At 39.1% G+C, this 11137-nt stretch overlaps 4 protein-coding genes across 5 annotated transcripts; all 4 read right to left on the bottom strand.

Annotated features, from left to right (window-relative positions):
- Window positions 1-1968: 1968 nt before the first annotated feature.
- On the bottom strand, window positions 1969-3648 carry LOC131778542 (uncharacterized). Its single transcript, XM_059094963.2, has 2 exons — window positions 3131-3648; window positions 1969-2884 (listed from the first exon to the last, which is right to left on the bottom strand). The coding sequence occupies exons 1-2, from the start codon at window positions 3585-3587 to the stop codon at window positions 2421-2423; spliced, it is 921 nt and encodes a 306-aa protein (XP_058950946.2). The 5' UTR covers window positions 3588-3648; the 3' UTR covers window positions 1969-2420.
- Window positions 3649-4264: 616 nt separating this feature from the next.
- On the bottom strand, window positions 4265-5668 carry LOC131778544 (uncharacterized). Of its 2 annotated transcripts, none has more exons than XM_059094965.2 (2): window positions 5137-5668; window positions 4265-4654 (listed from the first exon to the last, which is right to left on the bottom strand). In XM_059094965.2, exons 1-2 carry the CDS (start codon window positions 5666-5668, stop codon window positions 4548-4550), a joined length of 639 nt encoding a protein of 212 aa, XP_058950948.2. In that variant the 3' UTR covers window positions 4265-4547. The 2 variants fall into 2 exon arrangements, 1 of the variants encoding a protein (XP_058950948.2); XR_010716145.1 differs by having other exon boundaries at window positions 4524-4654; window positions 4921-5192.
- Window positions 5669-6349: 681 nt separating this feature from the next.
- On the bottom strand, window positions 6350-7696 carry LOC131778545 (uncharacterized). Its single transcript, XM_059094966.2, has 2 exons — window positions 6901-7696; window positions 6350-6509 (listed from the first exon to the last, which is right to left on the bottom strand). Exons 1-2 carry the CDS (start codon window positions 7463-7465, stop codon window positions 6445-6447), a joined length of 630 nt encoding a protein of 209 aa, XP_058950949.2. The 5' UTR covers window positions 7466-7696; the 3' UTR covers window positions 6350-6444.
- Window positions 7697-8940: 1244 nt separating this feature from the next.
- LOC131778541 (uncharacterized) lies at window positions 8941-10827 on the bottom strand. Its single transcript, XM_059094961.2, has 2 exons — window positions 9879-10827; window positions 8941-9235 (listed from the first exon to the last, which is right to left on the bottom strand). Exons 1-2 carry the CDS (start codon window positions 10768-10770, stop codon window positions 9117-9119), a joined length of 1011 nt encoding a protein of 336 aa, XP_058950944.2. The 5' UTR covers window positions 10771-10827; the 3' UTR covers window positions 8941-9116.
- Between the last annotated feature and the right edge of the window lie 310 nt (window positions 10828-11137).

Raw genomic sequence — 11137 nt, forward strand, 5'->3', positions numbered from 1 at the left:
AGGTTGAATGACAAAAAAATCACAAACAATACTTGGCGACAATAGTTTTCTCCTTGCATCAGAATGAAGTCGTAAGATGAAAATTTTTGTAGTGAGTGCTGATATGCTTCCTTCTTCAATGGTGCATATGACAGGAACGTCCTCTGTTTTTCTTTAAAAATCAATTGGAAGAACAAAGACGGCATACTTGTCCTTGAAAACCATTATACGCTTCAGTAGATACGAATGTGGCCATTAACGTTAGAGGACATCATCATAGTTAAAAGCTTTTCATAAGCTATTACCCCCTTGATGCTCGTGGACTGACGTTTCATAAATCTAACAATTGCACCCCTTATTACTATATAGCTTTGGTTTCTTTCTCGTAGGTAGTTGTTTGAACCAGAATTATATGGCATTGAATATGCAGATGGCACATGCAAACCTTTAAGCACTCAGAATAGATGATTTAGGTAAAAGATAAAATATCTTTACTGATATCTTAAAATTTCTTTTAAAATTTGCTTTAAAAGAGAACCTATTCAAAAAGGCGCCAGTTGAAGACACAAATTAGAGCGATTTTTAATCTAGGGTCGAAATTAAGCCTGTATTGTTTTGTCTTCCCTTTACTTCGCCCGTATCCTCGGAGACCCAGCGGCTGTGAGTCGATTTCAAGTCAGGACGGAAGAGCCCTTACAAGACTAGTTCCAAACGGTCGCAGTCGTTCTGGCATTTGATTGGTGCCAGAAAATATTTGTGTTTTTCTGCCCAATCAGAGTGAAGTATGCTTTAGAGTCCTTTCATGTGTTTTAACATGGAGCTGTACAAGAAGCTCAGTTGCTCGCCTTGTTTGTTTGGGCCGTGCGATGAAGCTCTGCTCGAGGTGAAAAGTTTCAGTCTCAGAACACAATGTAAGAGAAATCGATCAGATTGTCCGCGAAAATATTACCAGAAATTATACTGAATACTTTCGCAGGTATCACAGAAGAACGTATTTAAAAGTTTGCGAGGTTCGTTTAAAACGTAATGGTTGCAGGCGTTAATATGCCCCTTTAAACGTTAGACAAGATGTAAGCTTAAATCGCTGTAGATTTCTCGTATAATTTGCTGCGACTTAAACTTTGTCAATCCCGTGAAGTCATTTCGTCGCACGGGCCACGCAGGTATGTCAAGCAACTGGCGCTTACGCTTACGGAGCTTTCGTTGCGCGCCAAAATCTAACCCCTTCACTGTAGTAAAGTCTTTCATGAAATGGCCAAGATTGCAGAGAACGTTAAGTTCGTGGACGACCTCCAGGAGGCGCTCAGAGAAATCTTAGCTGTGTTTCCAGTTAGCAAATTAAAATTTGAACAAAAACTTACTATTGAGAACATTGTGGGAGAGATGTTTTCGGACAATTACCGAAGGGAGAAATACGAGAAATCTAGAGCGATTTAAGCTTACATCTCGTCTAACGTTTAGCTTTATTATTCAGATTGTTGGGTCGGTTTTACTTTGAGCTCTTATTGTCTATAAAAGGTATTTCCTCTCTTCTTATCGGCCGTTTTGACTGCTCTAGTTTTGGTTTTACGACATTCAATCGAAAAGCGCTAAATATGAATATCTATGGAGGATGTTACATAGAGGTGTGTGGATACGAATTTTAATGTTCTGTTATTATAAAAAAAAACCAACTTCAAAAGCGGAAAGAGGAGATAATCCACAGATCAGATGAGCTTCCGTTAAAAAATAAAGATAAATTCAGCCTCCTCATCGTAGGTAAGGCCCGTCAAACAAAAACACAAAAATGTTTTCAGTTGCCATAAAGGATGTGGATTATAGAAAAGGCATTTCAAAGCGTATGATAAAGATATCAAGTGTCTGAAACATAACAGACTCCAGTATTGCTCAATTTTTGATTTGATAATGAGGGATCTGTTCATTATAGTATGTCCTGTTAGTCTACATTTTATACTTATTGAGAAATTATTGTCTCTGGAACTTAGCATAGGATCCTGGTGGCTGATTCTCGGCTGAAGGAGACACTCCCAACATGAATAACGTGAAAATAAGCTACTTTTATTAAGAGCGTACAGTTTACAGGAGGTTACGCTCTACTAAAGCATTTTTGCAGCACTATTACTCTCTTTAACACGTTTCACATAACTGTGGATATTGTATCAAATTTTTTACAACACTGGTAACTTAATCAGTGGATATTTCAAGACTTTCCATGAAATGCTCCAGTGCCATTTCTTTCCATGGAACGAACCTGGTCTCAACTGAAATTTTGTGTTTTTAGTCAAAGGAATATAGCGAGAGCAGTTCGAAACGTTGTCTAGAATCTATTTTATATAACTGAAGGAAACTTGACGTTCTCCTCTTGGGTTAAAAATTGCAATAAATATAAAATGGCATTATCCTTTATGGACTTGTGTCCTTGGTGGTACCTTCTCACGTATTTAAACCAGCATTTTAGGCTTTTGATTCCCCGTTTTAGCTGGTTTCCCTTTCATGACTGGTTTAGTTGGTCCCTTTGGTCTCCATAGGAATAAACTTCCAACAACCTTGTCTAACGGGCAGTCCGGGCACGTTTGCTGAGCCTGCTGAGGAACTTGCCAGTTCCCATACGTTCCCTGGTAAGGATCTTGATCTACCGATTGCTGTCCCCATCCATATCCATTCCCCCATCCATATCCATTTCCCCATCCATATCCGTAATTAGGGGTAGTACCGTAAGTGATATCCTGTCGTCGTTGAAGCTTTTTGCCTTGTCTCATATTAAATGGACCCTTCAAATTCACTTGATTTCCAATAAAGGGATTGAAAAGTGGTGGAGCCCCTCTGTGTCGTGGTTTCCCGCTGGATGAAACATCGTCGTTAAATTGTGGACAATCATTGCCTTCCCCACCACCTTGGCCACAACCTAGTGAGAGGTCAGTGAGCGAGATGAATGTAACTGAACTTGATAATTATGTTCAACGAAGTTACACTAATGGCTAGTCAGCAGTCGCGTTGCTTTCCGGACATATGAGGTTAAATGGAGAATTTTGCGTTTGTATTTGTCAAATGTTACTCGATATAAGAACGAAATATCTCCCCTTCAATTATCGTAAAGAATGGAAATAGATACTAGGTTTAAAGAGTAAAAACGATCTTTGAATTGACTTACAACGCCAGCCGTAGTTATTACAGCCACATGAACAACCAGGAACTCTCCAGGGACCTCCAAACCCACAATTATTACATCCAAATGGACTTCCGTGTCCAGCCCAACCGCGGTGAAAATGCGGTCCATACTCAGGGTACAGAGGACCCGGGCCCCAACCCCATGGACGAGAGCAGTCTAATAGTGTGTCTTCGAGACCAAATGGACAGCCTTGAAAGCATCTTTTATTATTACGGACCTTCCTGGGATTTTTGAAGTGTTGTTTCCTGTGGTCGTCTATTTTTGGTTGTTTCTCTAGGTCGGAGGCTTGAGACGATTTACTTGATCCCAATATTTGGTCGTTGTCAAGTGATGAGTCTCTTTGCATTCTAATGTGAAATGCTTGAGAGTCATCAAGGGCCATAGTAAAACCAAGTAGGCAAAGAAAAATGTTTAAATGAGCAATTCCGAAACCCGACATATTGACGACTAATTCGATAGCTATCGAAAGTCTTGGATTTCTATTAGCTAAGAGTCTTAACCAAAATGGTATCTTTGAGGTCAGACTTTCAAAATTAAAATTATGAAAGGAATTTTCTACTTTCAGCCATCCACTCATTAACAATGCAAAACATAAATAAGTCGAATTCAAAATATAGTGTAAACACCTCAGATCTACCATATCTAGGCTCAACTTTAGGTATCATTTTTCACAGATTCAATTTGCGCAGCCTTGGAAGTTAAATTTTTATAATTTTCAACTTTCCGTCGAGTGAAGAACGTTTGGTAGCAACAGTTTGTGAACCAAAGTAGAACAATAAGTTGCTTGTGGTCTCACTATGACCACCTTTGCGGGAAAAGCCTCAACACGCCTACAAACGACATGTGTTAATTATTTAATTTCACCTGACATAAAAAAAACAGATCATCTAGTGAAGTGGAGATTTCTCCGATCGAATTGTTATAGTTTAAATGTTATCCGTGTTGTAGATTTCACCCAAAAGCATTTGTGACGAATAAAAACAACAACACAGAATTTTTACGTTTTATTTCATTCGACAATCTTCCAATGAAGCTAGGTGAACGTAAACAAATACCAGACACAACAATTATATAATTTCCCCTGCTCTTTGATCTCTAGCAAAATTTACGATAATATGGTCATTGCATTTTGTTTCAGTCGTGGACGTTTTATTCATCTAAGCACCGTCGTTTGATTTACGTTTTGTTCATTCGACAATTTTCCACTGAAGCTAGGAAAATATAAACAAATACATTACACAGCAATTATACAATTTCCTCTGCTCTTTGATCTCGGGCAAAATTTACAATAAAGTGGTCATTGCATTCTTTTTCAGTTGTGGACGTTTTTTTCCATCTAAACACCGTCGTTTGATCAATGTTTTCCCCGTCCCCTCAATCTGACGTCTTTCTTTCCTGATCAGGCAATATTTATTATTATGTGGTCAGCATCTTTCTCCATTTGTTGCGTCGGCTTTTTGTCAGGCTCCATAGTATCGGATGCTTTGTTGTTTGGTTCCCCGCAACCTGTAAAACAAAGAATTGCCCTGTCATAAGTTGGTGCTATGTTAATGCGTTTATTGTTCATATGTTTGTTTCTCTTCGAAAAAGGCTCAATCAGGTTCTGAGTGAGCCGACAAGTTTTCAAAAAAAAAGAAATAGACTAGCAGTTCAACCTTTTCAATGACGCTTGTGTGAAATTGTTTTTTCATGAAAAAGGGTGCATTTTTATAAAGTAGACTAATGATGTATTGCAGTGACTATTAGGTAAATTGCGCCGTATAACTACATACTTTGGTGTTTATAACTCGGATAATGTGGTTTTATCAACTGAGTTGAAACTGTGAGTTAGCCACCGTAACGAGTTACTAAAGCTGAATTTTCAATGGAGGGTTAGCCCTTCGTCATCACCCAAACGATGTCCAGTGTCGGCGCTAATCTTAAAACTGAAAACTTGGATAGCCAGCAGGTCGTCTCAGGCCGTTCAAAGTTATCTTTTTGGAACTTACAACACCACCCTTGTTGCATGCGCGGACTGGTACCAAGCTGAGGTCCCACTTGAACATTATCATTTAACCTTTCTTTCCAACTCCAGCCATAAACATCATGTTGTAGATAACCATCATAAGCATCCTGAAGCCAAGCCCATTCATCTCCAACGTCAAAAGGTGGACCCTCTGCCGGAAGATTAGGAGGCACAGGTGAACCGACCAGAGGCGCGTCATTCCAATGGATCTGCGTCGTAAGGAATCCGTCTGGGCAACTAAAGCCTTGAGGAATCCCACAGAAACAACGTCTTTGCTCTTTTGGACCGGTTGCGCTTTCTTCTTTCCCGCTCTTTCTTTTAAAATATTGACGTCTGTAGCCAGGTTCAATTGGTCTTACTTCCTGCCTTTTAGAATTGATGTAGCTCTCGAAATCCACTTTCTCAGTTTCGATTTTTCTTTTGGCTTCACCTTGCCTCAAGGGATGAATTGTTTTTCCCGAAGATGTGAGAAACGAAGCAAAGAGAAGAAGTAATATAAACGTAACCCTTTCCATTGTTTATTTTGTGCTTCGCGGCCGGGGTTTGCTTTCTAATGTTGAAGTGTCCTCGCATGAAGCAGAGAACCACAGAAGCAGACGCGACGTTTTAGTTACGTCCGAATTCTCTTCATTTTATGGCTAGTCATGCACGTCAATAGAACCAAAGCGTTATTTAGCTTCGAAGTAGGTCATTTATAGTATATACGATGTCATAGGAGAAATTAACTCGTAGCTCTCTGGTATTTTTGGTGGATTTTGACATTTCTCCGCCCTTTTTGTCTTCTTAGCCCGCTGAATAATTTCTGATTTATATACAGGGGTAAACTAAGAAGCATCAGAGTTTCCTAGACAGTTATATGTAAATTGTTCCTAAGTTTTCTGCTTTCTCTAAAGCAAATTAAATATTTTCGAGTATCTGTTGAATTACCTTTGCACAACATCCAACTAAAGATAACAATTATGAGGATAATTATTTTATAACCTCTTACTTAATGATTTATCAATTTATCTTTGTTCGTCATCATATAATGGTTTAATTTTTCGAAAATTTTACTTAAAAAAAGACATAGAAGTGCAAGGGCTTAAGGCTATTTTTAAAGTTTCACTTCGTTTTAATCTTAATTAAAAAAACAACAACAATCCAAGTGGCTAACGCTCAAATAAAGGACACTGAGAGATTATTAGTGAATGGTTTTTATTAAATTCTTCATGTACGTACTTTTTATCTTACAACTTTTGGAAAAAGGATTTGCAATTTCAATTTAGAAATTCCTAAGAGAGAAGTACATAGCTCAGCGGTGAAAGTTTCGCGGGATCAGCAACGGAGAAGGAATGTATCTTCGTGTTCGGCCATCTCCTGTGAGAACAATTAAGAATACAAAATTGACCAAGGAAGCTTGAATTGTCATGCATTGTAAAGGATAAGTAATTCTTCAAGCTAAATGTTACTATTAATGTAGTTTTCTCAAGTAAGAGGCAGTCATGTTCAGGTTCGTTAGCGTCAATGAAATGAAAGTAGCGTAAAGAGTCAATTTTTTTAAATCTGAATTAAACAGTGTCAGCAGATTTTAACGGGAACGTTCCTTAGCCTGAAAGCCACGGTATAATGAATTTTAATCGCAAATAGCTATTTTATTACACTGTCATTTATCATTCAAATTTTTTCATTTTACACTCACGAAGACATCATTCTAGCAGCTAAGTTAAATGCCAAAACATTTGAAACGTTCATAGTATTTTTCACTTACTCAACCAAACGTGCTGAACACCCCCTTCGTTAAACAGCCGCGGGAAACGTCGACCACCCGGACGAAAAACCCCACCATGGAATTTACCGCATTCACATCCACCATAACCACCACAACATCCACCACATCCGACGCACTCATCACATCCACACCCGGAGTCAAATCCGTCCCCACCAAAGCCTGCATCACAGCTGCCACAATTTGAGCTGCATAGCCCGTGTGAACCAGTGTAATCCCACGGTGAAATCCATCCAGGAGGACAGTCGTATGGATGAGATCGTTTCCGAGGACTTTTAATTGGCTTCCATACCTTTTCTGAGACTCTTCCGTCGTTTAATCTCTCCGCCTGTTTTTTTACAGTCTTATATTGCAAACCCTTGACATCTGAATCAACACTCAGTACGTCCTCTTCATATCCTCTCTTATCGATATAACTGCTTTGTTCTGTGGACTCCATTCTTCCTTCGTAGTGCGGTAGACCCGTGCCTTCCTCTCTACCATGCGAAAACGTCGCCTTGACAACTAACAAAACTAACGACGGTGCTAAAACAGATAAAGCTTTCATGACGAGAAGAAAAGAGTTCTTCACCTCTCTACTCGAGATAAATGAATTGAAATCACAGAATCTCAAGATTTACAAGCAGGTGCCGCTTTCATGCCGTAATAATACCGTCCATTAATTTTCATTGACAAATAGATTTTAGCGATTTCATTCAAGCTGGAAAAATGACATATCTAGTAAACAAATTTCTGGACGAAAACACTTATTTTGGTGTCAATTCAATACAAAACTAGGTTTATGGTGTTTTGATATAAAGACAAAAATAAGCAATAAGGTATATCCGTTTTTCTTAAGAGTATGGGCGTGGTGCAATTTTCTGGTACCTTGATTGTCATGCTATACCTTTGTATGTCACCTGCTAACCGACGACCGACGTTACTGCTCTGACGTGCGAGCATGCTAATGACGATTTTACAGCCTGACTGTTAAGTAATTTTAAAAATTCAAAATATTGCAAATGAAGCTCAAGGCGTAATAAATTCTTTTCATACTTTGATTAAAAGGCTGTGACTGAGATAGGTACAGTATCGTAGAAGGATATGACCGTACTTTTTGCTCCACTTCAGCACTGTATGATAGTTTATCTAATTTTACCCCACCATTATTGTAATTTGTTTAAATCGCATTCCTTTGTAACAATTAACAAATCTAAACCACTGACTGTTGCAAGTAAGGGGAGTTCTGATTTGCACCGCCATCATGGTACGTAAGCCGTTTAAGACTATACTGAAGCGACACCGGAAATCGCTAATTGATTATTGTCCAATTTTCTTATTTAAATATAAATTTTTCAAGTTATCAACATTTTTCGGTCGCTTTTAGCACAATACTTCTTTTAGACTCTATTGGTAGATACGAAGTGATCATTTACTGTGACCATACTGGTGTGCACTCGTATAATAATTATTTCATTAATTTCTTTTTACTGTGACAAGAATATTGAAATACAAAAAAAGTGGATGTCCACAAGTCTTCTGGGAGTGATTGTAATCAATCCCAATAACGAAACCTTTTACCTGCCTTTTCTCCAAAAAAATTTAATTGCGAGAGCTCCTAAAATAGTAAAGTGTAAGAATGCAAAACATCAAACTTGAGTGTGCTCGACCCCAGAGATTTATACCCACCAAGTGGAATACGTTCAAAGAAAAAGAAACTGAAATACAGGTAGAATGTACGCGCAAATTACAATTAGTTATAATATTATATTCCTCGTGATCATCGGTTTGACAACGTCAGTGGTCAGACTGCGCTCTTGATTGCCCTTTATTTCCATTTCATACGACAAGCTAAAGTGTCAATTAACAATCAGAGGTGGCAATACTTGTTTGCATTCAGGACAGAAAAGTTTATCGATCTGGCCATCTCCCATCATGATCTTCTTATACGCCAGTGATCCTGGTCTCAAGTAGCGTGCGTCAACTGTGGAAGACCTTACAAATTCGACTAAAAACAAAGTAAATGAGGAAAAACAGAAAATAAATAAATCAGCTCCATTTTATTCGTAATTTCATACAAATATTTTACACGGCCTTGGGGATCAAACCAGGCTGTAAGAGTCCAGTCCAAATCTTTTTACAAAATGCACTTTCTTCGTATTTACAATTGTTTTTTTTTTTCGTTGCATGTTAGTAGTTATTTTGATTTACTAGGTGTCTCATGGACGGCCGGGCTTGTCTTTCCTGACGTATCTTGGCTTGGCTGCTGGAAAAACAGTGGGACTGTCTCTTTCTGGCTTCGGCTTTTTCCCTTCCGACTCCTTACCGTTCTTGCAACCTGATGAAAATCGAAAATTAAAGGTTGCAAGTGATAAAAGCACCGGTCACTTGGCTTTTAACAGAAAATTGCCCCATACCCGAAAAACATTTATCACTGAAATAGTACTAGCTGAGGGCAGCCAAGACGAGTGTATTAATTGTGATTTGTGTGTCTGTAGTCGGTTAGTTACTGCACCATCAATTATATTATGTGTTCAGTATCAAATTTTCAATTGAAATTTCCGCTTGACTGTATCATAGAAGTGGAACTAAGTGGAAATACGAGGTAGAGCGGAGATAGTTTCTGTGTTTAGAGTAACGTCGCGTCAACTAGTTAACAGTTCTTAACCATCATAATAAAAGTTCTCTCTGGATACTTTCTCTCTGTACCGCAAAATATATCGAATTTGACATATTCCTGTTTTCTCTCCCCATACGGTTGTTATTTCGTTTGTTTCTTCGTTACTTTTATGTTGAAAAAGGTGTTTTATTTTGACCATCGCATGTTTCCTTTAGCCAGTTAATCATAAATTGAACCCGTTATTTCTCTGGATTATTGTCTTAATGACCCTTATGCCTCAGTACAAACTAACTCTTAATTAAGTTATGTATTTCTTATGTATCATCGATCATTTCCTGCAAAATAAAAAAGCATTACTTACAGCACATCACTATCGGTGGATGTCCACAGCCCCCTCCCCAGCCAAAGCCACCGCAACCACCGCAACCACCGCAACCACCGCAACCCCCGCACCCGCCACACCCTCCACACCCAAATCCACCTCCATATCCTCCATATAAGGGGTAGCCTCCCCAACCTGGATGAGGTATCATGTCATAAACGCCACCAAGGCCACCGCAGCCGCCGAAGCCTCCGCATCCTAGACCAGGCCAACCGCCACCAACACATCCACCACAAGGAATGGTGTAAGGTCCGCTGCAGCCAATCACTTCATATGCATGCGCTGGTCCACAAGGCAATGGACACATACATCTCCTCCTGACCTTCTTCATTCTGTTGATGGCAGGCTCAAATGGGGTTATCTCTATTTTGCCAGCGGGACCGGCGAAATTCAAAGAAAACGGCTCGGGTGTTTTCATCTGCTGAGATGGGTCTTGAGGCCTTCCTGGCTGCATTGCAGTGATAGTGAAAGGTTGTTGGATTCCCAACGTGTTTTGCATTTGCAGTTCTTTAGAGTCTGGCTCGTTTTTATTCTTTGGACGGTCACTTTTTAGCAAGGATTTGTCTTCTTTTCTATCTTGGCCTTCTTTGTCTTCAGTTTCTAAGCCACCTCCACTGAAATCACCACTTCTTTCGTTATCTTGGAGCTCCACATTATCACTTCTCTTCTGCCTCATTCTTGGTTCTTCAGTGGTACTTCCGTCTTCCTCGTCTTCATCATCACCATCCACGACAGACGTCTCCAACTCATCTTCGCCAGAGGATTTACTGTCGGAAATGGAAACACCTTCGCCCTCGTGTTCTTTGACGGGCTTGCCTGGTGTCAAGTCCAACAGGGATAGTGAAACAATAATTAGTAGAATAAGTTTCATGTTTACTTTCTTCTGTCTTGAAGTGAAAAATTTTGTTTTGCGAATTCTTTTTTTGTGTTGTGTCACTATTTCAAATTTCCTAGAGCACGTAATGTTATGTCATTGTAATATTTGTTCAAATGGCGTGAAGTGTCACCTGCAAAGCTCTATCAATTACTCGATCTTAGACCTGTTCATCGTGTAATTAAAAGATTGTTCATGTTTGCGATATCTTCATGGAAAAAAAGCTCTTTTATTGGTGGTACTGTATATATTTGTGCAGAAACCGTCTTCTTCAGGGTTAGCCGATCGTAAAAATCAACCAACTCCTACCTCTGTGTTGTTTGTTCTACCAATTGTTTCAGAGATTAAATGTTCATTAACGCTT

Source organism: Pocillopora verrucosa, chromosome 1 (assembly GCF_036669915.1).
Source record: "Pocillopora verrucosa isolate sample1 chromosome 1, ASM3666991v2, whole genome shotgun sequence".
Lineage (NCBI taxonomy): Eukaryota > Metazoa > Cnidaria > Anthozoa > Scleractinia > Pocilloporidae > Pocillopora > Pocillopora verrucosa.

What these genes read in the sequence shown, in the direction of transcription:
- LOC131778542 (XM_059094963.2), bottom strand. Translation starts at nt 3,587, where the DNA reads ATGTCGGGTTTCGGAATTGCTCATTTAAACATTTTTCTTTGCCTACTT. An exon ending in TAATAACTACGGCTGGCGTT is followed by an intron (nt 2,885 to 3,130) that starts GTAAGTCAATTC and finishes ACCTCTCACTAG; the next exon opens with GTTGTGGCCAAGGTGGTGGG.
- LOC131778544 (XM_059094965.2), bottom strand. Translation starts at nt 5,668, where the DNA reads ATGGAAAGGGTTACGTTTATATTACTTCTTCTCTTTGCTTCGTTTCTC. An exon ending in CATGCAACAAGGGTGGTGTT is followed by an intron (nt 4,655 to 5,136) that starts GTAAGTTCCAAA and finishes TTTGTTTTACAG; the next exon opens with GTTGCGGGGAACCAAACAAC.
- LOC131778541 (XM_059094961.2), bottom strand. Translation starts at nt 10,770, where the DNA reads ATGAAACTTATTCTACTAATTATTGTTTCACTATCCCTGTTGGACTTG. An exon ending in TCCACCGATAGTGATGTGCT is followed by an intron (nt 9,236 to 9,878) that starts GTAAGTAATGCT and finishes GATTTTCATCAG; the next exon opens with GTTGCAAGAACGGTAAGGAG.
- LOC131778545 (XM_059094966.2), bottom strand. Translation starts at nt 7,465, where the DNA reads ATGAAAGCTTTATCTGTTTTAGCACCGTCGTTAGTTTTGTTAGTTGTC. An exon ending in TGTTCAGCACGTTTGGTTGA is followed by an intron (nt 6,510 to 6,900) that starts GTAAGTGAAAAA and finishes TTGTTCTCACAG; the next exon opens with GAGATGGCCGAACACGAAGA.